Below are 26,889 nucleotides of genomic sequence, written 5' to 3'. Positions count from 1 at the left end.
GAGACAGATGTGAGAACATCCGAGACTAGACAAGGATTAGTAGGTTGTTTAGAGAAGGTAGAAACCTGACGCGTACATGATTTACCATGACTTTCGTTAAAAAAAAAAAAAAAAAAGGGGGGGGGGGGGGTTGATGGACTCTGAAAAGACCAATTGGCAACGTCTGAAAATTAAAATGCTCCTCGTACTGCAAGCCAGAGGAAGCTCTGGTGACCGGGCTGGATGAGAAACTGCAAATAGGCCTCCCAGAAATCCAAGGAGGTCCTGAGATCCCCCAGAACCAAGTGCCAGAATGATAGATAGAGACTCCATGGGTCACCAAAAAGCCTGTTGAAAAATTCCAGGTGAACAAAGTAGGCTAGCAGGGCGTGAATAGCATAGTTGGAAAAATAAGCGTTACGGTACCTTTATTAACGCTTTTTCTTCGCGGTCCATAGGGTACACAGGAATTACCTTGGGGTATGTGGTTGAGTGATCCAGGCACCAAACAGTTACAAGATTTAGGTCCCAGGATGCACTCGGTCCTCCTCCATACATATCCCACCCCTGACTACAGGCACTCAGTTTGTAACCAAGCCAGAAGGAAAGAGGAGAAGGAAGGACAAGATACACCAGAAACACTCTAAGAAGAGGGAATCATTGAAATACAAAAGGAGAGATTACCCAACACCACCCAGGTGCACTAGGGTGGGTGCCCTGTGGACTTCGAGGAATAAGAGTTAACAAAGGTATGTTATACCATAACTCTTATTTTCTTTTTTGGGTTCCATAGGGTCCACAGGAATTACCTTGGGGATGTCCCAAAGCAGTTCTTTAAGGGTGGGGACGTTCCTAAACATAAAAGGAGAATCCGGCGCCCAAAGGAAGCATTCTGAAAGGCAATAGCATCACATGCATAAAACCTGAGAAAAGTGTGTGCAAGGCAGCCACATGGTCTTCTGTCCCATTGTTCAGCAGAGGCACCACAGATCGAGTAGAAATGTGTTGTTACTGTGTTTGAACAGAAAGATCAGCTTGTGTGCAAGCTTGAGAAATAGTCATACGAAGCCATCTAGCCAGAGTCTGTTAGCTGGCCAGCTTCGCTTGTGAAAACCATACAAAACAAAAAAGTCTGATTTCCTAGAGGAGTTTGTACAATCCACATACAACATCCATAGAAGCTTCACCTACAAAACTGTCTGAAGACTGGAACCACACAATTTCTTAAATTTACCTGAAAACAGGATAGCACCTTAGAAAAATAACCCACCTTGGTACAAAGAACAGCTCTATCCTAGTGCAAAAACAAAACCGGGGGAGCGACAAAACCCCCCCAAAAAACTAACAAATCAGAGACCCCGCGGGCAGAGGCGATAGCGAGAAGAAAAACCTATCTCCATTGTCAACCACCTGAGGTCTATTGATTTCAGGGGTTCAAATGGGGGAGCCTGTAGAGCCCTGAGAACCAACCAAAGGCAAATCCCATGGAGACAAAGGGAGGCTGAACCCTCAGAACACCATACAAAAATGTTCCACCATCAAGTAGAGGGGCGATCCTGATACCTGAACTCTCAGGGTGGCCAGGCGAAAACCGAGGTCTAACCCAACCTGGAGAAAAAAAACAAGCACTCGGGAGAGCCTAAAAACTGTAGGATCATATTTTCTATGGAAACACAATTGAAAATACAAGTGCCAAACTCTTATTGATGCTGGCAGAGGAAAGCTTTCGTGCCCTAAGCATCATCTGAATTACAAAGCTAGTAAAACCTTTGGCTCTTAAGGTGGAAGACTCAAGAGCCACAACGTCAAAGACAGACGAGGAAGTTCCGTGTGCAGGCAGGGGCCCCTGTGCCAACAGGTCCGGCCTTAGAGGAAGAGGCCATGGAGTGTCTATGGAGAGACACTGAAGGCCGGTGAACCAATGGCGTGTGAGCCAAGCAGAAGCTATCAGTATTACTGTGCCACCCTCGTTTGAATTTCCTGATGACCCTTGGGAGGAGGGAGATTGGAGGAAATCGGCATGCCAAATTGAAGTCCCATTTCACTGCCAGAGCATTCACAAAGTCAGCTGAGGGATCTCTGGTTTTGGACCCGTACCTGGGGACCTTGTGGTTGTGGCATGAGGCCTACTTCTGGTAGTCCCCATTTGTCCACTAGGATCTGCAAGACATCCGGATGAAGAGCCCATTCCCCGGCGTGTATATCCTGGCGACTTAGGAAGTCCGCTTCCCAGTTGAGGACTCCTGGAATGAATACTGCCAAGACTGCTGGAAGATGACATTCTGCCAAGACCAGAATGTTTGTCACTTCCCCCATGGCTGCCAGACTTTGCGTGCCTCCCGGATGGTTGAGGTAGGCTACTGCAGACACATTTTCGGACTGGATTTGGACAGGCCTGCCCTTTTGGATATCCTGTGCTTGAATGTGCTTTGTATACTGCAAGAAGTTCCAGGATGTTTATGGACAGGTGACCCTCCTTGGGTCGGCCATCTTCCCTGAAAAGCATGACGACCTGTAACTGGGCCCCATCCGCAGAGGCTGGCATCCATGGTGAGGAGAACTCCATCTGGTATCTAGAAGGGGCAACCCTTGCCCAGATGAGACGTTTGCAGCCACCATGAGAGGAAAAACCAAACTTCCCAAAAGAGGAGGAACATCTGGGACCATATCAGATGATACCTGCTCCACCAGGAGAGAATCCGTCGTTGCAGAGGCCTGGAATGGACCTGGGCATGTTCCACCATGACCATTGCTGAGTGAATGGATAACGTCTAATTGCGGAGCAATTTGCGCACCTGCAATTGTAGAGCAGAAATCTTGACCACTGGAAGAAAGAGCCTTTGTCCCACGGGAATCCAGTAGCGCCCCCAGATGTACCAACTGCAGTATCCGGACTCCTCCTGAGATGAGCAGTCCTGACTGCCATTATCTTGGTAACCTCCTGAGGGACTGGACAGACCAAAAGGGTAATGGTAATGTTGCTGACGAACAGCAAAACTCAAACCCTTGGTGGAATAGTGCAAAGGTGCATGCAGATATGCATTCTTTATGTCCAGGGATCCATGAAATTCCTATGTTCCTTTGCCAGCATAATTGACTGTAGGGTCTTCACATGGAACTTGGGCACATGGATGAACCTGTTGAGAGATTTCCGAAACAGAATAGAGCGATGAGACCCATTGAGCTTCTAAAACAAAAACAAATCTGAGTAATAACTGCTTCCTTGCTAGCCAAAGGAACCGGGATTATCACCCCTGAATTTAGCAAGGCATGTATATGCTCTACTAGAGGGCAAGGGCCTAGAAAGAATCTGATGGGGGAGTTGTGCAAACAACCTTTTGGGGAGTAACCCTTTAGGAAGGGGACACGTAAGAATCCAAAAATCCCCAGTAGGGAGGGTGGGGATTTCCTACCTAATGCACTCTCCCTGTGGGAGAGTGTAAAAAGACACTAGTCCTGTTGGAATCTGGAAAAGTTAGCTCTAGTGTTCCATGCTTACCCCATAAACTCAGTAAAATGTACAGATTAAGGTAATCCAGCCTAAATCACATTCTGGTGTCTGAACACCAGGATTATTAGGCTTTTAGGAGCCGGTACTTCATCTTCTATAATGAGGATTGAATTAACCACCCCTGCTAAATAGGAACATCCACTGATGAATGACACTCCTCCTCTCCGAGATAGGCCAAGAGGGAGAAAACTGTATCCTCTGCTTTCTCAAATATATCAGAATCTGAAAACAGGGTGGACTGAAAGAATGGTGCAGTCCAACTAAATGCTTTGACGGCTGGTTCCTTATTGTTTGTAACATCTGCAGATAGGTATATACCAAAAACCAGATCTGAAATGAGTGGACATAACCCTCCATCCAGAAAGGATGTATAGAAAGAGGAAACACAGCAGGCTGTAATCACTGTGGGTAATCCAAAGTGGGAGGCAGTGTGGGAGCCGATATGCAGTCCACTAACTGCGTCATAACCTGAGACCAGGACGACATTTAAGGTGACCCCTGAACAGGTGCTGGCGAGGTGGACTGTTGTGTATAACAATCATACAGTCCATCCTGTATGAAATCCTGAGGCCAACTGCACAGGATTTACATGAAACCAGCACAGAGACAACAGTCTCATATTTACCCTTGTCTTGAGACATGGGAAATACTTCCAAGTAACCAACAAGTGTAGGGTTAAGCATGCAATGTGATCCCCTTCACAGATAAAAATAAATGTGAAGTGCTCTCTAACCTCTATACACCAAGTAGCTTGGGGTTAGGAAAAACAAAAATAATTTATTTTCCCCCAGCAGAGTTAGCATAAGTCACGTAAAAGGCATATAATACACAGGTTCTCAAACTCAGGACCCCAAACAGTTCATGTTCTCCAGGTTTCCTTACAGAATCACAAGTGATAATTGTCTCCACCTGTGTACCTGCTGGGTGACCTGGAAAATGTGAGCTGTGTGGGGTCCTGAAGACAGTTTGAGAACCTCCGATATAATATATTTGCAAAAACGCATTAAATTCAACTACCTAAACACAAGTTTGGAAGGATCGACATGCATATAAATATATTAATAGGATAGAAGTGCAATGCATACAAATATACTTACAAGTCGGCACTGAATCAACTTATACAAACAAAAGTTGGTAGGATTCCAGTGCTATATACCTTGGTCCTAGGAAAAGGTATACTCCGAGAGCCCCAATCTCCCCATAGCAGACATTTTTCCATGATCAACAGCAGCTGAACGTCTCCAACTAATTAGGAGGGGGATGGTAGCTCAGTCTTCACAAGTAATGCTGGGTACACACAGGACAATCAACGATATCGCTGAACGATTTCCCTGTAGTGCAGGACAAACTATATTGGGTGTATACACAAAGATATCTTTGAACTATATATTTCAGTTAAGTCATCCTGCCACATCTCTGAACAGGCAATTCTAGACTATTGTCCAAATTGGCCTGCATGTACGGACGACCAAAGATATCGTTATCGTCCAGCGGGAGCGCGCATCGTTGGTCATTCATTGCATACACGTTGAACGATAGCGTTCAAAGATATCTCGTGTGTATGCACCTTAGGTGTGAAGTACAATTTAACCTCTAGCATCCTGGTAGTTGAGGGTCAAATGGAGCAATAGCAGAACATGCCTGAACTCCTGTTTCCCTTTAGGCTTAGCATATATACACGTATAAAAGTAACAATGCAATGTGACTACAAAATGGCTCTTATCCAACAACAGGTAACCCGGACTGGTAAGGTGGTACTTTATAACAGTCAACACACAAACTCTCCGTTATGTCCTGTGAGGACACACAAGCCTTACATGAAACCAGCACAGGCCTCCTGTTTCCCTTTATCTTTTGATATACTCAAAGTAAAAGGCTAAACTGCAAAGTTGTGACAGCCTTCACAAAATCTCAATGAATGTGAAGTACTTCAGAAAGAAAAAACAGTGATAGTTCTAATTGACAGATGGACATAAAAAAAACAGTATCAGTCAGCAGCTAGCAAACAGTCACATACAATGCACATGTCATAATTACAATTGGCTCCAAAACCACTACAGCAACGCAAAGGAATGGTAGGACATAGCGCACCGTATACCTTAACCAAGGGAGAGGTATACAGGGAGACTGACCCAGACCCTCAGCTCTCGGGTGCACTGCGTGGACCATGAGAGTCTCATACACGTGGAGGGTAGGTGGAGCAATCCAGAATCACCAAACCCTCGTAGGGACTGCGTATGGGTCAGGGGAGGAGCTACTGGGGCAGCGCCTATCTCCCCTAAGCTGCTTTAACCAGCCGGGTACGCTTGCCTCGTGGCAGCAGATTGTGTGTGCTGCCGTTCACCGGCGTCAGAGAATAGGGCCCCGGCTGATCTAGTAAGGATGCGGATAATCCCTGGTCCTTACAGCAGCAGCTTCTGGTGCACCTGACACCAGAAGTAAGGACTGCCGCGCACGATTCCCCATAAGGGAGGAATCACCTTACCGGACATCTCCGATGCAGTCCAAGTTGCAGCCTCACTGCTAGCTAAGCTCAGCCACGAACCGCCAAAACCACCAGCACAATCACTGATGTTGCGGCCTGGCGGAGGTAGATGGAGTCACTGTACATGCGTCTTAATACAGACGCTTAGTACTGCCAACTCAAAAATCTGAAAAGAAAACCATAAAAAGTTTGGGACTGCCTGAGCAGTCCCGTTACAACAGTGCATCTGAATCCTGCAGTGACAAACAAACTGAAGTCCTATGGCTAGGGGCGGGATAGATTATATTATTTATATATATACCTCCCTTTTTCCACAGGGTTATGTTAATGCTATTACCTACAGGGTCATTCCATGTCAGTTCAACCAGGGGTGTCCACCACCCATCTCAGATTTCTACGAAAATTTTTTAGTTGAGAGGATGTCAAGACAACTATTTCTGCCAAATACCTCGACTGTCTGACAATGAGTTCATTAAATATTGATTTTTCAATTTATTAAAATTATTTACGAATCGTGGCTTCTTTATCCAGTTTATTTGAAATATCACGGGTGTTTATTAATGAATCACCATGAAATTTCAACCCCTAAGGTAATTTTTCCCCCCGAATCCAAAAATCTAAACCAAATTACTTTTCTGCATCATGTTTTGCGTTATGGCAAAAAGTACGCTTATCAAATAGAATTAAAAACGCTAGGCTACATCGACATTAGGGATCCCATTTTTTTTTTGGGGTGCTTTAAATAGGTATCCATTACTACCACAAACAAAGAAAAAAAAAATCATCATGGTACTCTTTCATAGTGGAGAAAAAAAAAAAATCAAGTTGACGCTTGATTACTGGTGTACCGCATACATAATTAACAAGATACCATGAAATTTAAAACCTTTAACATAACTCGAGTCCATAACTGAAGTTGAGTCAACAATCTCATTTTCCCTTGTTTGGAACTTGTTTTAACGGTCTGTAATTTTCCTTAAAGTGTCAGCAGAAAGTGTATACTGCCTTCCAGTACAACCTTGGATAGTAGGCACTTCCATTACATAGAGGACGTGAATAATAGGAACAAAACGCTTATCTCTTGAAGGCCAGGACAGCACATTTGTTGATTGGGTATATAATTCAATGTAATGAGGAGGAACAAGATGTGCTGGTACACTTCATGAAATGAAACCAATGTATCAGATGTTATCATACACTGCTGCTATGTTCCAGGTTGCAGACCACTTTTGTCTACATTTTTTGTGACTGTGGTCATACTGACACTAACTCTGGTTCCTGCTGTCTTCATGTCGTCTGATGACAATCGATATATGTGTAGCTCATAATCACTAATAGGCCAAAATCTGTGATGAGAACGTGTCCCTGCCACAGTCTTTGCCGTTTCTAGACGGCTATGCAGCTTGGTTTTGCAGTCTTGTATTTCGTTTTGTGACACTTAAAAAAAAAAAAAAAAAAAAAACTATGCCATGTACATTTGCCCAGCTATACAGGTCCAAAGGTGTCAAGATGTGATGGGTTTCCACTGCTTGCAGACTGATGCGTGTGGCTAGACATTTAACTGTTCCTCCAATGCCATCACACAGACTCTTACCATGAGATGTGGCAAAAAAATTCCATTCTGCTTGAATGTTGAAGTCATCCTTATGGAAGCATGAGTTCAAAAAGTTTTTGCAGTTCTTGTATTGTGCACTAGCACCATCACTAAAGTAGTAAACATACTCCAATTTTGGTAATAGTTTTGCCAAGTGTTTCATAACTACCGTATTGAAGGCATGCAAGTTATGGCTACATGGTGACGGGCATCGCTAATAACGCACAGGCTCACACAGTTTAAAGTGTTACAATCATCTTTCCTAAAATATACAACAAATGGGTGGAGTATTGCTTGTGAAGTGTTCCAGTGGAATCCTTGAATTGCATCCTGACAGACGAATTAATCATCTTCCGCAAAATCTAGTAATACAATAGCTCCAGTTTCTGGGTGCATGGCGTAGGTGTTTCTTCAGCTGGCGTAGGTATTCAGCCTGTGACTTTGCTGTATACAGATGGGCTGTTGTATCATCAACAGCACTACAAATAACTTCACGGAATTGTGATTGTAACCAAATTTAGTTTGAACAGTGTGGACCCACTGCTTATAAACAATTGTATTCCCATCATCCATTTCACTATCATGAAAGTTTTTCAGCTATTTTCTGAAGTGCTTCCAGACCGGGGCATTTGTCACATCGATGAAGCATACAAGTTTTTGAGACTGAAGAACAAGGATTTCAGTTAGGTCTTTGTAATCTACCTTTTGTGGTACAGTAGCAACCAATAATTTTAAGTTTTGGTGCATTTCGCAAACACACACAGAATGCACACCTCTTGCCGCTCCGTCCTGCTACAAAAAAAACCCCCACTCATTCATCGATGGCAAAGAACCATTGGTTTCCTGCCATCGATGGCAAAACTAGTTATTAGCCAGCAACCATTGATGTTTAGGTCGACCTAGGTTGATCTGTGAGCTGCTGGGTATATACATGGGACAGCTGCCCTTGCCATAAGATTTCCCTTACGGCTGCGAAGGACAGCGCCGGGAACACCACTATCAGACAGCAGCGCTGGGTACACAGGGGGAAGCAAGGATCCCCTGCACTGCTCCACTAATCAGATTGTCCGACGGCTGTGAGGAGCAGCGCCAGGCACACAGGAAGCGGGGCTAGTTATGACAGCTTTCCCCGCTAGCAAAGCCGGGGGCAGCAGGGAGCCACTGCTCCTCAAATCAGATTGCCCGGCAACTGCGAGTTGCAGAGTCAGACACAGGCAGCAGGCCAGTAATGATAGCTTCCCCCGGCGGCTGCTAGCAGCAGCCCTTGGGACAAGGGCAGCTGGGAGCCATTGCTCCACTATCACGATTGCCCGGCGGCTGTGAGTAGCTTAGCGCAGGGGACAGGGGCAGCAGGGAGCCTGCCCAGCGGCAGCGAGGAGCAGTACCGGGCACAGACAGCGGAGCCAGTTATGATCACTTCCTCCAGAGGCTGCTAGTAGCAGCGCTGGGGACAGGGACACTGCACCACTATCAGATTGCCCGCCGGGCTCTCTCCAGCAGCTGCCTTGCCCTGCGCTGCACGGCTGACAGCTTGACTGTGCTCCAGGCCTCCATGCTCAGGTCTGTGGCTAGGTGACGTAGGATCCCCCCTCTTACCGGGTCCGATCCTCTTCAGGTCATATCACCGCCCAGAGCCGCAATGTCTGACAAGAGTAACACTGATTGCATCAGGATTGTCTGCAAGGCCACCACCCACGAAATTGCCCCCAAGAAAAAATACCTGGACTGAGTCCAGGGCCACATCCTGTGTTAACCGGTGCCCAGTGTCTTACCTGGGGCTGCCAGTGTGTGGTGGGGCACTCCTTTGATGTGCAGTGCCAAAGTGGTACCAGTGTGTGGTATTGCTGTACTATTTGGTACATGGGGGTACCAGGGTGAGCTGAGGCCCCTTGTGTCTCACCAGATGCTCGCAATTGTGTTGTGGGACCTGGCTATGTTGTGCCCATGTGTGGTGGGACCCTTTTGTACAATGCCAGGGTGGTGCTATTGTGTAGTTTGAGCCTGCTGTGTGGTGCCAGTGTATGGTGATGGCCTTCTGTGCAGTGCCAGGGTGCTGCCAGTGTGTGATGGGACCCTTCTGTGCAATGCCAGTGAAAGTCCCTAACCCCCTCCTTGCCTCCCAGTACTGCAAAAGCTATCTACCCTTGCCCCCTCCCTATTTCCAGCATCCTCCTTGCCGAGCAGCACCTTGTTAAGAAGGACAACTAGGACGAGGAGGCGGCTGATGGCCTCTCCAGATTGGAATATGAAGATAAGTGTCTGTGATAACTAAGGAGGCCATAAAGTCTCCATGCTCCAACTATTGGAGAATGGATCAGACGGATTCCATTTTGAATCAGAGTAACTTTACATTAAAAATCTTGAATATGGACCAGTCTGGCTCTGGTACGAGGAACAGGGATGAGGACTGTGGATATCAGAAGGGAATTCATGGACTCACTTAGGACCACTGTCTCGGCAAGCTCCAAGATAAGGCCGGTTGATAAGAATCGACATTGAGGACATCAGAAGTCCACCGTTTATCTCCTGATAACCAGATTTCGAAACTATGACTCTGATGTGGAGAAGCGCCATTGGTTGCTGAATATCAGAAGACATGCTATCATCACTAAACACCCCGAAAGGAAAGGAGGATCAGGAGTGAGAGGGGCAGGAGAGCTGCAGAATTCTCTGCTGGTTCAGTGACTGAAAGATGTCCGAACCAGGACTGAGAGCCTTTTGGTCAAGCACACTGCACAAAATGCATGCATGGAGGACACATGACAGTACCCAAGGAGTATAAAAATGGAGGAGCTTCAGATTATAACCAGTCTCAGAGATTCAAAGAGGGAAACTTATCAAACCTATTTAGAAGGGCAAGCCCTTCTGTACCCAAGGTGGCAGTGACGTCCAAAGCAGCAGAATAAATACAATTGAAAAACTGGTGTAAAACTAGGAAAGCAAAGTACTGCAATACTTACTTTCTGGCAATGTAGCCCCTGCACCAGGCCTGGAAGCCAATAATCACATCTGTGATCTTTAGGTCTCGTTCTTCTTCTAAATGAGCAAGGACCCCTGCTCGAAAAAACACTTTGCTTTGTCCAATACGGTAAAGGTTTGAATCCAGTTCCAGGGCTTTGATCTACAAAAAGAGTTCTCATTAAGCAAGTTCCATCAACTGATAGTAAATGAAAAATTTACACTTGTCACAAGAGAAAAACCTCAATGCAAAACCTGTCATATACAAGCTTTATAAGCACATATAAAGTAGTAAATTATAATACCCAAATTTACTGTGCTATTAGCATGTATGAGGGTTTCAGGGACATCTTCCCTCAAACAGGAGAGTGGTAAGTAGTACTGTACTCCCTTCACTCCAGAATTTTTAGGGCACATTGTGGGCATCACAGGAAACTTGGACTTATGCTACATGGGGAGGGGGTGCACATTATACCAAATAAAGCACACCATATTTAAGAACACGTGTGTGAGACGAGAGGGGGTTGGGGGGGGGGGGGGGGGTAGGACCTCGATTGGCAATGCCACTTAAGCCAGCTCTGGCATCGGGATCTCTTACTGTCAAGCCTTCCACTCTTCGGGATTTGAACCAGCGGCTGTTGAGCAATCAGTATTTCAATTTAACTCCCTACTGTGTACCTTTGTACAAGTTTTGCCTGCAGACAAAGATTTGAGCCAGAGGTCCACTAGAGAATTATGAGGATCTGGCAGAATCAAGGACAGTCCTCTATAGGAGGAGTCCTAAAAGTCAGAGACTTGTTTCAGCTACTGTGCACAATTTTCCAACTAGTTTGAGTTCAAGTTAGCACATGATTAGCTGTAAAGACAGTCGTACAGAGATGGGAAAAAAGGCTGTGAAGAGACAAAAAGCTTCTCAGGGGGGTCTTGAAGAAAGCACTTCTGGCATAGGATATTTGGTCCTCTTCTATAGCCACCCTCATTTCCACACTGCATTTTAGAGATGACCTTTTACTGCTGAATTACAGACAGACATACGTGCTAGCACTGAATTACACAAAGCATCCTGCACTGACATCACAAGCAGGAAGTATAGGGTAGTGTAGTTATTTTCCACTTTCCAAATCTGGGAGAGGTAGGAGGTCCTTGAAAACCTCTTATATTCTACTAGAACAGTTTGAGAACCCTGTAGAAATTTAAGCAGCCCAAATGACAGATAATTATGTGAAAATGATGGCATGCATAAGTCCCAAATGTGAAATATTATAACTAAATCATCTTGTTTCAGCTCACTTCACAAGTTACTTACTGTACACTAATTAGGAATAGATGTTTGCTCTTACCATTAAAACACATGCTTGCTTTCCATCCATGAAGCCTTTCGGAATAGAATTTGGAGTAAGAATTTCATATCTGCATGTCAAGAAAAAAAAAAAAAAAGAAAGTAAAATAAAGGGGTCACAAAACTGAAAAAAGTAAAAACCACCACAAACTCATTCATTTCCACAGTGCAAATTTTATTTATAATATATACCTTTGTCTGAACTCTTGGAAGACTATTCTATTAGGGAAGCCCTGTCTGCAGATACGGATTCCTTCCAAAACACCATTGCAGCGTAACTGATCTAGTACCAGGTGGGCATCCAGTTTTCCAGCCTAGAGGAGAAATAGTGCGTTAATACACTAAATGCTTTTCTCGTAGTCCATTTGGGGGAACATTGCGTATAGAATGGAGTGCATTTAGCTTGAGCACTTCAAATTTATTGGCAAATCGCTTAGGCTCCTCCCCCTCTTTGAGAGGAGTCCAATTCGCCACAGAGTTTACCCTGTGGCCGGCAGCTTCAGGAGATGTGAAGAAAATGCACCATTGGGGGTTTCACGTGTGGGAAACAAATGGATTCCACAGTTTAAGCGGAATCAGGTGTTAACACGGGAAAAGTGCTATTTTATTGAATATCATTTCCCGGTGCAAGTAATTAGCTGCGGTGTTTAATAGGATGCCCCCCTATATCTCCAATCAATTCCTGCTTAAGAACTTAAGTTTAACAAAAAGTTCCAAAAGGACAGGTCAGAAGTTTAAAAAAAAAAAAAAAAAACCCTCAACAGGGAGGGCATTCCGTGTTCCCCAATGGACTAAGAGATTTAATGCAAGTACAAAAAAAAAAAAATTCTATCCTTTAGGAGACACTGAATTTGCAATGGGTAGTTCACAAAGCTTTCCCTAAGGGAGAATACACTCAAGTTGCAGTGGGCAGCACTCTTCATCCAAAGATGCCAGTTGTGGATGTAGAAATACTAAAAATCAGTTAAACTTGGTGCAAGTGTACACAAAAACAAGAGATATGGTAAGAACTTACCTTTGTTATCTCTGTTTCTACGAAGTCCATAGGGTCCACAGGGTTGACCTTGGGGTTATAGCTGGAACAGGATCCATGGGCACCACACAGTTAAGCTTTTAGCTCCCAGGATGCACTTGGGTCCTCCTCTATACCCCGCCCCCGAGCCACAGGCACCTCAGTTGGTAAGCAGCCTAGGCCGGAGGAGAATATGGAACAGAGAGAAGGAAGACTGGAACACACAAGAAACCATACACACAGCAATGTGAGATGGAAAACCGGTGACCAGCCACACAGCCCATTTGAAGCCAGGTGCGTCAGGGCGGGCGCCCTGTGGACCCTATGGACTTCGTAGAAACAGAGATAAAGGTAAGTTCTTACCATATCTCTTGTTTTCTACTTCAGGGTCCATAGGGGGTCCACAGGGTTGACCTTGGGGATGTCCCAAAGCAGTTCAACTAAGGGCGGGGACGCTCCTGTGCTGAAAGGAGCACCCGGCGCCCAAAGGATGCATCCTGAGAGGCGAAGGTGTCAAACGCATAGAACCTCAAAAACGTTTGAATAGAAGATCAAGTGGCCGCCGTACACAGCTGAACAGCAGAAGCGCCACGTCTAGCAGCCCAAGAGGGACCCACAGAACGAGTGGAATGAGCCTTAACAGAGGCTGGCACAGGTAAACCCTCCTGTATATAAGCCTCACAAATAATGGAACGAAGCCAACGGGCTAACGTTTGTTTGTTGGCAGGCCAACCCCTTTTGTGAAAACCAAAGAGGATAAACAAGGAATCAGACTTCCTAACCGAAGCCGTCCGGTCCACATAAATTCTAAGTGAGGATCATAATTTCTGGACTCACACCACTGAAAGTAAGTGTGCCACACCCTGTGATAAATCCGTGCGGAAGCAGGCTTGCGTGCCCTGAGCATGGTACCAATAACCGAACTGGAGAAGCCCCGAGACCTCAAGACGGCTGTCTCAAGAGCCACGCCATTAAAGACAGCCGACCCAGATCCGGGTAAAGACAGGGCCCCTGAGACAACAGGTCCCGACGCTGAGGAAGAAGGTACGGAGCGTCGATGGAGAGGCTCCTGAGATCGGAGTACCCGTCTGGGCCACGCCGGAGCTACCAGCACTAGCGTGCCGCCGTCCTGCTTGAATTTCCGCAGAACCCGAGGAAGTAGGGATATCGGAGGAAACAGATACGCCAGGTGAAACGTCCATTGCACCGACAGCGCGTCCACCAGACTTGCGCCTGCGTCTCTTGTCCTTGACCCGTAAACGGGCAACTTGTGATTGTGACGGGAGGCCATCAAGTCCAGCTCCGGCAGTCCCCACCTGTCCACGAGTAGCTGAAACACCTCTGGGTGAAGCGACCATTCCCCGGGATGCACGTCGTGACGGCTGAGGAAGTCCGCTTCCCAATTGAGGACTCCAGGGATGAAGACCGCCGAGATCGCTGGAATGTGACCCTCCGCCCAAGTCAGGATGCGAGACACCTCAGACATCGCTGCCCGACTGTGAGTTCCTCCTTGGTGGTTGATATACGCCACCGTGGTGGCGTTGTCGGACTGCACCTGTACCGCCCTTCCGTGAAGAGCGGGGCCGGACGACTGCAGGGCCCTGTATACAGCCCTCAGTTCCAGGATGTTGATGGGAAGAAGAGTTTCTTCCGCAGACCAACGACCCTGGAGAGAATGAGCCGGTCACTGCCCCCCAACCCCGGAGACTGGCATCCGTCGTGAGCAGGACCCAGTCCGGGATCCAAAATGGGCGCCCCTCGACCAGATGAGCTGTCTGAAGCCACCAAGCCAAAGATTGCCGAACGTCCGGAGACAACATCAGCACCTGAGAGCGGATCCGGTGAGGTAACCCGTTCCATTCCGATAGAATCAGCCCCTGCAGGGGCCGGGAATGGAACTGGGCAAATTCCACCATGTCGAATGTCGACACCATGGACCCCAGAACTCTCATTGCCGAATGGACCAACAGGCGGCAACTGCTCAGGCAACTGCGTATCCGCAGCTGTAGGGAGGCGACCTTCTCCGGAGTCAGGAAGATCCTTTGCTGACGCGAATCCAGCAGGGCTCCCAAATGAACCATCCGCTGTGATGGAATCAGGGAGGACTTTTTCCAATTTATCAACCACACGTGTGCTTGCAGGCAAGCGATCGTCAGGTGGAGATGTTGAAGCAGTACCTCTGGGGAGCTCGCCAGCAACAGGAGGTCGTCCAGATACGGCAGCAGCCGTACATTCTGGTTCCGAAGATGTGCGGCCATTACAGCCATAATCTTCGTGAACACCCTCGGCGGCGTGGAGAGACCAAAGGGTAGCGCCCGGAACTGATAGTGGTGTTGAAGGATAGCGAACCTCAGATACCGCTGGTGCGAAGGTGCTATCGGAACATGGAGGTAGGCGTCCTGGATATCCAGGGACACCATGTAATCCCCCGGTTCCATCGCCAGAATGATGGAACGTAACGTCTCCATCCTGAACTTGGGAACCCTGAGGAATTTGTTCAGAGACTTCAAGTTGAGGATAGGGCGATGAGAACCATTGGGTTTCTGCACCAGAAACAGACGAATAATACCCCGTCCCTCGTTGTGATTGAGGAACGGGAACAATGACCCCTGCTTTCAGCAAGGACTCTATAGCCTCCTGAATCCGTAACGCCTTGGTCTTGTCCTGAGAAGGACTCGTGCAGAAAAACTGGTGGGGTGGTCTGTACCGAAAAGACAGGGCGTACCCCTGGGAGACCACTTCTCGAACCCAGGCATCCGTGGTGGTATTGTGCCAGCACTGGGCAAATAGAAGAAGTCGGCCTCCCACTCTGAGGTCCCCCAGAGGGAGGCCCGTCCCATCAGGCCGCAGGTTTATCTTCCTGCTTGGAAGAAGGGCGCCGTGCACTCCAGGCTTGCTTCTTGGGCTTAGAGGCAGTCTTACTCGCAGATTGTCTCGAGAAGGACTGACCTTTCGCCTTCCCCTGAACCCGAAAGGAACGAAAAGCCGAACTCCGAACCTTAGCAGGCAGTGCCGCCGAAGAGAGGAAGGCTGACTTGGATTTAGCCAGGGTATCCACAATTTTATCCAAGTCCGGACCAAATAGTAATTCCCCATTGAAAGGTAAGGCCTCCAGGCCCGCAACCATAAGGATCGGCGGGCAGACACCGCTGCAGCCGATACCCGCGAAGTCAGCAGACTAGCATCTAAAGAAGCTTCTCCAATGTAAGAAGCAGCGTCCCTCATCTGTCCCAACAACGCCCGCTGGACATCCGGAGCGTCATCCGAGAAGGTATCTTCCAATGCATTGGCCCACCCCTCAATGGCCTTGGCCACCCAGGAGATGGCCATGGACGGTCGGGCCACCGCCCCGGAGATGGAGTAAATAGACTTTAAGCAAGTCTCAACTTTCCTGTCCGTGGGATCCTTCAGCGAGGATATCGACGGTAATGGTAAAGTAGTGCCCCGAGTTAAACGGGTGACATGGGAATCCACCGCCGGTGGAGTTTCCCATTTTTTACAATGTGCCTCAGGGAAGGGATAATTAGAAGCCAACCGCTTCTGAGGAAGGAATCTCTTACTGGGCGCCTGCCAAGCTACCGCCATATGATCCGTCAACTGATCCGACAGGGGAAACACCGCAGAAGCCACCCTAGTTTTTTTGAAACTAGGAAACTTCGACTTAGGAAGCGGTGCCTCATCCTCTATAAGAAGAATAGCTCGCACCGCCCTAACCAGTGCTCGCACATTAATGGACGACTTGGTATCCATTTCCTGGACCGAGGCATCCGAGTCAGTGTCATCAGGGACCTCCCCATCATCTGAGGAACCCTCTGAGTCCGATACCTGAGCAGCCCGTGCCATGAGTGAGCGTTTTGAAACCCTAGAAGGCATGTCAGTCTGCAACATTGACTGAAAAACCGAGGAAGCGGCCGCCAAATTTTGTACTGAGTTGGAGAGCACATCCACCCAGGGTGGAGGAGTCACCATAGGGGCCTGAAAAGGTACCACAGGCTGCTGCGGCACAGGGGAAGCCTGTATATACATAGGCAACCCCGCATAGGGACCCACCGACTGAGACCCAGGAGGACTCCGCAATAACTGCGGGACACCCGGGGAATGGGGGATGGTCGGCTGGGGTAACGCCCTAGTAGGGAGAGCAGTCGGGACCGATAGACGGTCCGCAATAGACACAGCACTTGAGAAAACATCGCCCACGGTGGTTCCTGCGTCAGAGAAGGTCTGGATGGGCCAGGAGCCACCTGGCACGACTACACAGACCCTCCTGTGACAAATCCTCCCTATCCACTCCTGCAGAACAGCGTCCGCAGGAGGCCAACATCGGAGCCACTGAGCGCTCAACCTTCTCGTCTGACATGACAGAATATATTATATATCTGGCACCAGGGTAGAAGTAAAACACACTCACCGGTGTGCTGAACAACAGCCCACAATATGGCACTGAGTAGCACACAACTGTATGTGACGGACCTCACAAATACGTGATCTATATAAGTGAGGTCAGTAGAAACGCCCCTCCCCCACACACCTGTAGGGCTTGTAGGAGAAGTAAAGGGATAGGTATAAGCTGACAGTAAGCGGAAAATAAGCACAGACAGGCAGCACTAGCAAAAGTCACATACCATGCAGAAGTAATACTCACTGCACCTTTACACTACAATCAACCTCCCAGATTCAGTGTCTGGGAGGGCTATAGTGCTGTGTACGCTGTCCTTAATCAGGGGAGAGGTACACAGGGGGACCGGTCCGCGTGCTCCCTGAGAGATCTGCGCTGCCACTGTGAGAAAATGGCCCCCAGAGACCGAGGAGGAGTGGCAGAGTATCTGCAGCTCAGCGACGCCAGACTGCGTGCTGAAAGGCGCGCTGAGCTGAGGGGAGGAGCCGCTGACAGGGAAGGCTTCCTCCCCTGGCTGGCCATAACCCCAGGGATGCTGGCTTCCCGCTTGCCCCTTTATCCCTGGTGGTCTAGTGGTCCCACGGGTTATGGGGGGGGCCCGCCGCCACTGCCAGCAGCCTCCGGTCTGTCCCCAGGACCGGAGGCTAAAGGACTGCATTTAAGGTATTCCGCGCGCCGCCGCTAGCCAGCGACGCGCAGCTTACCTGCATCCCCGGCGACTCCGGCAGCAGTCCTGGGAGGTAGACAGAGTCCGGCTAGTACGGACTCTGCCCTCCCGCCGCGATCCCCAGATCAGTACTGGCGTCGCGGCGCCAGTCGGGGATCAGAGCGGCAGCGTGGGCGTCTGTATAGACAGCCCTTCGCTGCCGTCTGTAGTAAAAGGAGATTAAAATAAATAAAATCTAACTTAAAATAAAAGCTTCTGGGGGCTGCTCCTGCAGCCCCCCTGCGCGGTGACCGACTCCGGCCGGGCACCAGCTTACACTGAGGTGCCTGTGGCTCGGGGGCGGGGTATAGAGGAGGATCCAAGTGCATCCTGGGAGCTAAAAGCTTAACTGTGTGGTGCCCATGGATCCTGTTCCAGCTATAACCCCAAGGTCAACCCTGTGGACCCCCTATGGACCCTGAAGTAGAAAGACCAGGTGGCTGCCCATTCAACCAATCAGAAAAGAGGGCCTGCCAAGGAAGCTCTCACCAATCTAGTGTAATGAGGAAAAAGCAGTCCTGTAATGATGCATGTCAGTTTGGAATAACAAATAGGTTTGCACAAGTCCTGGATTCTATAGACCTAGATCTTCAATGCCCTGACAACATCCACAGAATTAAGAAAGCACACTAGTGGAGCACTATTCTCCCAGTTTAAAAGCCAGATGTCCTGATTCAGATGGAATTTAGAAGATTAAAGGTTCAATTTTAAGTCCTGCCTTCAAGGAAGATGAGGAAGGCTCAAGACTGAGGTCCCAGGTCCCAAACTGTCCAAGTTGAGGATGTCAACAGAAGTCAGTCAATTTACCGGGAAAGCAATTTAAAAACAAAAACATTTGTTTGAAAGGAAGATCCTGCAAAGCTGCCTTCATCAGGAGTCCCAAGGAGTGACTGAGAAGAGGGAGAGGGCTAGGGCAGTGGTTCTCAAACTCTGTCCTCAGGACCCCATAGAGTTCACCCAGCAGGTGCACAGATTTATTCATTACTCACCGACACATTTTAAAAGCTCCACAGGTGAAGCTAATTATTTCACTTGTGATTGTGTGAGGAGACCTGGAAAACATGCACTGTTTGGGGTCCAGAGGACAGAATTTGAGAACCTGTGGGCTAGGGGAATGCATGAAGGCTGCACATGCCTCACTCTCTAATGTCTACTTCAGGTAAGAGTACATTTTAACTGGAAGCAAACTAAAATGGTTGAGACCTACTTCCAGACCAGGGGGCAGGCAATTTGCAGCACACCAGCTGCTGTGGAACTATACATCTTATACCCCTTTTACACCAGAGCAAAAACCTGTTTTTTTGCTGGGTCTACACGGGTCGCAGCTCAGTGTAAAAGGGTCTCTGAAAAATAACCCAGGTCAAATGACCCAGAAATACAACCCAGGTAGCTACCAGGGTTGGACCCAGGATGGACCCGGGTAATGGTGCAGTGTAAACGGTGCGACCCGGGTTATCCGACCTGGGTCATGCCTAAAATTAGCTGATTGGTGGTTGTGGAGCAGTCAGCTCCCACTTTTTATGACCTCACAGGTTTAGCAGGGCTGACCTGGGAGTAACCCAGATCGAAGGTGCAGTGTTAATGGGTCTGACCAGGGTTGGAACCATGTCCAAAAACCAAGGTCGGACCTGGGTTTTTGGTGGAAAAGAGGTATTAGCGTGCCCTGAAAGTTTTGCAGTTATGACATGCTAAACTTAGCAGGGCATGCTGGGAGTTGTCCCCATCACTTCTGACATTTATCTTATCCTGCTAATCTTCCTAGTTGATCATCCAGGACATTCGAAGCCTTGTCTTCTTTCTACCACCAGATACCTAATCCAGTGGCAGCAACCTGTCCACTTGGTGCACCAAAACACTAATCCCACTTGGAGGGGTCACTGGTGAACACCAAGTGGATTAGACTCTGCGCATTGGAGTAGGTCTCGCCAACATCTGCGAGTAGCTTATGAGGAAAACTTATATCCTGCCACCTCAGCTCCTACCTCCAAATAACCAAAGCTCCTAAACCCATAACTGACAAACTAAACAAGGGTAATTTGCCTCCACTATGTCTGCCTCCGCTATGTCTGCCGGGGCACACAGGAACAGAGCAATAGTTCCGGAGGCGAACTACACGTGTGTCCACTACAGAAGGCAGGAAAAAAGGATAACTGGAAGCATTAGAGAACGGAGTATCCGGAAGTGCCCCTGTCGGATGCAGTCACGCATTGGAGGAGGAGCCTTATACCTGGGAATGTGGATTGTTTAGTATTGTGTGTCATGTATGAGTGTGTATACAAATACACCGGATGGTTTGTTTTAGGATTGTTAATTGCAAAGGGTATTTAAGGTACCTTATTATTGTATAGTCCCATACACCTTGAAAAAGATTGAAATGCGTTGGTCACGGGACTAATTTTGGCATTGTTGGATTGGCGACATTATTGGAGTAGACAATGGATTCCGGACTCCATTGTTATACTTTACCAGGTCGTCATCTTTTATTGTTTATATTTTGTTTTATTCTTTCATTAAATTATACCTTTTGGCCACACACATCATTCTTCTCCTTTATATTATGATGATGAATGACTGGTTGATGAGCTGATGGGATATTGAACCATAAAGAAACAGTTATGAGCATTTGCAGCGTACACTGAATGTAAGGTACGCAGCACCTTTCTATGTTGGTCTCTACCTGTTAAGTGGATCCATTGGGAATATACAGGGCTGGAAGACAAAGATACCTAGATACGTACATACTCATATTTTGGCATGAGAGTTTAGTACGCGAATACTGAATACATCTAGATTAAAATCTCTATAAACATTGGATTGACTTTCTATATATACACACACATTGTTATTAAGGAATTCTTGTATTACATGTTATTTCATATGTAACATATGGAGTCCACCATGATTTCTTGAAACCAAAAAAAGGACTGTGGCCGAAAGAAAGAATTAAGATACCTTTTAGAAGGATTAAGTATTCTTATATTTCATCTTATTTAACTTTACATGTATATCCAGCGCCATCTTGTGGCACAATAATGTTGTATTGAATGTTAAAAGTTTAGTGAGACTTTGTGCCTATAGGAACTGCAGGTTTTGCGCATCTCATACTTAGCCTATTCTTCTACTGACAATTAGCATTAACTGTTTGGTACCTAGACTCCTCTCCAGGCAATACCCAGAGTTGTCCATGTGCCCTCTAGTGGAGGAAGAAAAGGGATTTTGTCCTTCTCTTTAAAATAGTTTTCTCTGATTCCATGTAGGACACATTGATTGATCATGCTGTGTATAGTTGCTGAGGAAGAGTCTGGGCACCAAACTGTTAAATTCTTTTATGGAAAATATAGTAGGTATCTATCCCTTGGCTTTCCATATTTAATTCTTTGAATAACTGTACCCCAGGCTGTCCGTTTCTGGTTTTCCATATACACATTATGCTGTTAAATTATTTTGCCCAGTAGCACAGATCCCCCATACCCCACATCCAACACTAGGAAAATCATTTAAGTTAACAAGCCCAAGGAATAGAGGAAGAGAAAGGAGAAGGAAGACCGGCACATGAAAAGAGGAACCGGTAACTATACAGGAATACCCTGCAAGCCTGGTGTGTCAGGGAGGAAGCCCTGTGTCCCCCACAGAGTCCAAAAAAAGGATTTTAGAGGTAAAGCCAATCCAGTCCCCGTTGGAAGATCAGGAAGGGGGAACAGCAAGACAAAGAGCTCAAATCAGAAACTCAATGGGCCAACGCAATGGCTAGGAGGAAAACAGTCTTCCTGTAAGCAAACGAAAATCCACCATATCCAGGAGCTCAAATGGATACAAAAAGTGTACACAAAGCGCTCACCTATGTGTATCCTATTCGGATGATCTATCCCACTATCATGATGTTAATATATAACAAAAATACTAGGTGTAAGAGTAAAGGAAGAATGCTTCAATATTTTATCAATTACAAAAATTAAAAATATTTATTGAAGAAATGGGAGACAATGCTCCAAATTAAGATGAAAAAAAAAAAAATGAATAGGATGGTAGATGCACCTTATGGGCCACGCCAGTGGCTTTTTTAGGGAGTAGACAGTCCATAGTGTAACTAAGTTACCCTGTGCCACAAACGTGTTTGAGTCCCAGCTTAAGGTAAAAATAAAGCTCCAGACCCCTTGGAGGTGGTATTGGCAGTCCAGGAGCTCGAAAGGTGTGTCCTGGAGGGCCCAGAGAACCAAGCAAAAGTCCCAGAGCGCCACAGGATGAAAAAACGGAGACTGGAGAGGGCACACCCTGAATAAAAATGTGCACATTCGACAACGCTACCTTACGTTGAAAGAGGACCAAAAGGCCCGAAATCTGAATGATGAAAGACGAAGGTCCAAATCCAATCCAGCCAGTAAGGAGTACCCTCAACAGGCAAAAGACAAGAGATATGGTAAGAACTTACCTTTGTTATCTGTTTCTACGAAGTCCATAGGGTTCACAGGGTTGACCTTGGGGGTATAGCTGGATCTGGATCCACGGGGACCATGCAGTTAAAGCTTTTGCTGCTCCCAGGAGGCACTTGGGTCCATCCTCCTCTATACCCCGCCCCTGAGCCACAGGCACCTCAGTTGGTAAGCAGCCAAGGCCGGAGGAGGAGTCTAAACAGAGAGCAGGAAGACTGGAACACACACACAAGAAACCATACTCACAGAAACACTTGAAGGATGCATCCTGTGAGGCAAAGGAGTCAAACACATAGAACCTCAAAAAACGTCTGAATGGAAGACCAGGTGGCCGCCTTACATAGCTGAAAAGAAGAGGCGCCACGTCTAGCAGCCCAAGAGGGACCCACAGAACGAGCCTTAACAGAGAGTGGCACAGGTAAATCCTCCTGTGCATAAGCCTCACAAACGGAGCAAAGCCAACGGGCTAATGTTTGCTTGTTGGCAGGCCAACCCCTCCTGTGAAAACCAAAGAGGACAAAACAAAGAATCAGACTTCCTAACGGAAGCAGTCCGGTCCACATAAAGTCTGAGAGCACGGACTACATCCAAGGAAGCCTCACCAGCTAAAAGATCAGGTGACTGAAAAGCTGGCACAAAAAGTTCCTGATTGATGTGGAACTTCGAAAACCACTTTAGGCAAAAACTCAGGACGAGTGCAAAGCACAGCACTGTCATGGCGTAAATTCAGAAAAGGGGGACAACAGGAAGGCGTCCCCACTCCTGACAGAAGCAATTGCCAGGAGAAAAAAAAAAAAAAGGAGTCTTAAACGTTAACCACTTGAGTTCCACCGACTCAAGAGGCTCAAAAACGAGGACCCTGCAGGACCCGAAGAACCACCGCCAAGTCCCAAGGAGCAACAGGAGGCACCAAGGGAGGCTGGATTCGGAGAACACCTTGGAAAAAAGTGTGAACATCTGGCAGTGTAGCAATCCTTCGTTGGAACCAGACAACGCGGACACATGAACCTTCAAGGAGGCAAGGCGTAAGCCCAGGTCCAAACCTGATTGAAGAAAGTCCAAGATCCTAGAAACTTGGAACACCTGAGGATCATAGTTTCTGGACTCACACCACTGAAATTAAGTGCACCACACCCTGTGGTAAACCCGTGCGGAAGCAGGCTTGCGTGCCCTGAGCATGGTACTAATAATCGAACCAGAGAAGCCCCGAGACCTTAAGACGGCTGTCTCAAGAGCCACACAGTCAAAGACAGCCGACCCAGTTCCGGGTAAAGGCAGGGCCCTTGAGACAATAGGTCCTGACGCTGAGGAACAAGGTACGGAGCGTCGATGGAGTGGCTCCTCAGAGTACCAAGGACGTCTGGGCCACGCTGGAGCCACTAGCACGAGCGTGCCGCCGTCCTGCTTGAATTTCCGCGGGACCTGAGGCAGCAGGGATATCGGTGGAAATAGGTACGCCAGTTGAAACGTCCATTTCACCGACCGCGCGACCACCAGACATGCGCCTGAGTCTTTTGTCCTTGACCCGTACACGGGTAACTTGTGATTGTGACTGGAGGCCATCAGATCCAGCTCCGGCAGTCCCAATCTGTCCACGAGTAGTTGAAATACCTCTGGGTGAAGCGACCATTCCCCGGGATGCACGTCGTGACGGCTGAGGAAGTCCGCCTCCCAATTGAGGACTCCTGGGATGAAGACCGCTGAGATTGCTGGAATGTGGCACTCCGCCCAAGCAAGGATGCGAGACACCTCCGACATCGCAGCCAGGGGAGTTCCTCCCTGGTGGTTGATGTACGCCACCGTGGTGGCGTTGTCGGATTGAACTTGAACCGCCCTTCCTTGAAGGGCAATGCCGGATGACTGCAGGGCCCTGTACACTGCCCGCAGTTCCAGGAAGTTGATGAGGAGAAGTGCTTCATCCGCAATCCAACGTCCCTGAAGTGCCAACGAGCCTGTCTCTGCCACCCAACCCCAGAGACTGGCATCTGTTGTGAGCAGCACCCAGTCCAGGATCCAAATGAGCTGTCTGAAGCCACCAAGCCAAAGACTGCCCAACCTCCGGGGACACCAGCATCTGAGACCGGAGCCGGTGAGGTAACCCGTTCCATTCTGATAGAATCAGTCCCTGCAGGAGTCTGGAATGGAACTGGGCAATTTCCACCATGTCGAATGCCGACACCATGGATCCCAGAACTCTCATTGCCGAATGGACCGACAGGCGGCAACTGCACAAGCAACTGTATCTGCAGCTGTAGGGAGGAGACCTTTTCCAGAGTGAGGAAGATCCTTTGCTGACGAGAATCTAGCAGGGCTCCCAAATTAACTATCCGCTGTGATGGAATGAGGGACGGCTTTCTCCAATTTATCAACCACCCGTGCGCTTGCAGACAAGCGATCGTCAGGTGGAGATGTTGAAGCGGTACCTCCAGAGAGCTCGCCAGCTACAGGAGGTTGTCCAATTTAATTTCTGGTTAAGTTTAATATGGTTTTAAATTAAAAAGAATACATTGTGACCGCATTTTATTTTTTTCTCCACCTGGACGTTATACTTCCGCTACTTGCACACCCTGCCAGATGTAATCAACGCAGTGCGCCCCAGATGGCTGCCTTGGATGGTTCATTCTTAGGCAGGATGAACAAACGCGTGGATCTATTCATTCAGTGCATTTCATATTTCAAATGTTTCAGTCACACGTAAATCTCATGCCCGAACTGCAGCGCTGTTTGCTGTATTTACTATTTCCTGTTTTGCAAAATGTACTTCCACCCCACTGTATGATATACTGGTGTGCTATACATCCACTGAAGTGCATCCTCCATGGGCAGGATGTACTTCATGTGGATCTATTCACAAAGGCGAATATCATACGGCCACACGTGTCTGTTTTCCCATATATTCCTTGGCTCCTTGTATGGTTTATCACCCACAGTGCAAACTTCATAGTGCGCCCACCATGGCTGCCTCACCTGGTACACTCGTGGATGGGATGAAAACTACGTGGACCTGACTTATGTTGGGACCCTACTCCGAGCATCAGGATTTTGCAACCACCCATTTTGTGTCATCTCTTCTAGGCGTAACCAATTCCACCCAGGGTAATCCTACGTAGTATGCCCAAGACGGCTGCCTCATTTGGTACCTTTGTGGGTGGAATATAAAATGTCTGCACCAACCCAGCAATATGCTTATTGTGCTCTCTAGGTTTCGGTTGATTTTAATTATCTCGGTGTGGTTTTCTATTCTTTTGCAACACCAAATCCTTGTACAATGTATCATGTTTTCTGATGTCTGTAAAGCAACTGAGTCCTATGGGAGAAAAGCGCTAAATAAATAAAATCATCATCAAATATGGCAGCAGCCGTACATTCTGGCCCTGATGATGTGCGGCCATGATCGCCATCACTTTGGTGTATACCCTTGGTGCCGTGGAGAGGCCAAAGGGTAGCGCCCGAAACTGGTAGTGATGTTGTAGGATAGCGAACCTCAGATACCTCTGGTGCGAAGGTGCTATTGGAACATGGAGGTAGGCGTCCAGGATATCCAGGGAGACCATGTAATCCCCAGGTTCCATCACCAGAATGATTGAACGTAACGTTTGCATCCTGAATTTGGGAACTGAGGAACTTATTCAAATACTTCAAATTGAGGATAGGGCGATGAGAACCATTGGGTTTCTGCACCAGAAACAGTAGAATAGTACCACGTCCCTCGTTGTGATTGAGGAACGGGAACAATGACCCCTGCTTTCAGCAAGGACTCTATAGCCTCCTGAATCTGTAAAGCCTTGGTCTTGTCCTGAGAAGGACTCGTGCAGAAAAACTGGTGGGGCGGTCTGTGCCGAAAAGACAGGGCGTACCCCTGGGAGAGCACTTTTCGAACCCAGGCATCCGTGGTGGTATTGTGCCAGCACTGGGCAAATTGAAGAAGTCGGCCTTCCACTCTGGGGCCCAACAGAGGGAGGCCCGTCCCATCAGGCAAAAGGTTCATCTTCCTGCTTGGAAGAAGGGCGCCTAGCACTCCAGGCCTGCTTCTTGGGTTTAGAGGTGGCCTTGGTCGCCGACTGCCTCGGAAAGGACTGACCTTTTGCCTTACCCTGAACCCAAAAGGACCGAAAGGCGGAGTTCCTCACCTTAGCAGGTGCTGAAGCCGAAGGGAGGAAGGCTGACTTGGATTTAGCCAGAGTTATCCACTGTTTTGTCCAAGTCTGGACCAAATAGCAACTCTCCATTAAAAGGTAAGGCCTCCAGGCCCTTTTTAGAGTCTGCGTCAGCTCTCCAGGACAACAGCCACAAGGACAGACGAGCAGACACAGCTGCAGCCGAAACCCTAGAGGTCAGCAGGTTGGCATCCAACGATGCTTCCCCAATATAGGAAGCCGCATCCCTCATCTGTCCTATTAACGTTCTCTGGACATCCAGAGCATCTTCTGGAAAAGTATCCTCTAATGCGTTTGCCCAGCTCTCAACGGCTTTAGCCAT

General features: G+C 47.8%; 1 protein-coding gene across 1 annotated transcript in view; it reads right to left on the bottom strand.

The window, feature by feature from the left end:
• MYH9 (myosin heavy chain 9) overlaps positions 1-26,889 on the bottom strand; it is a 386,037-nt gene that overhangs the window by 199,188 nt on the left and 159,960 nt on the right. The window contains exons 17-19 of the mRNA XM_088481216.1: positions 12,059-12,180; positions 11,868-11,937; positions 10,530-10,690 (exon numbers count right to left, since the gene is read on the bottom strand). Of these exons, the coding sequence (XP_088337342.1) occupies positions 10,530-10,690; positions 11,868-11,937; positions 12,059-12,180 (353 nt within the window). The remainder of the gene's footprint in view (positions 1-10,529; positions 10,691-11,867; positions 11,938-12,058; positions 12,181-26,889) is intronic.

This window comes from Taudactylus pleione, unplaced genomic scaffold (genome assembly GCF_031769625.1).
Source record: "Taudactylus pleione unplaced genomic scaffold, aTauple2 ptg000266l, whole genome shotgun sequence".
NCBI lineage: Eukaryota > Metazoa > Chordata > Amphibia > Anura > Myobatrachidae > Taudactylus > Taudactylus pleione.
This window is presented reverse-complemented; position numbering and strand designations above follow the sequence as displayed.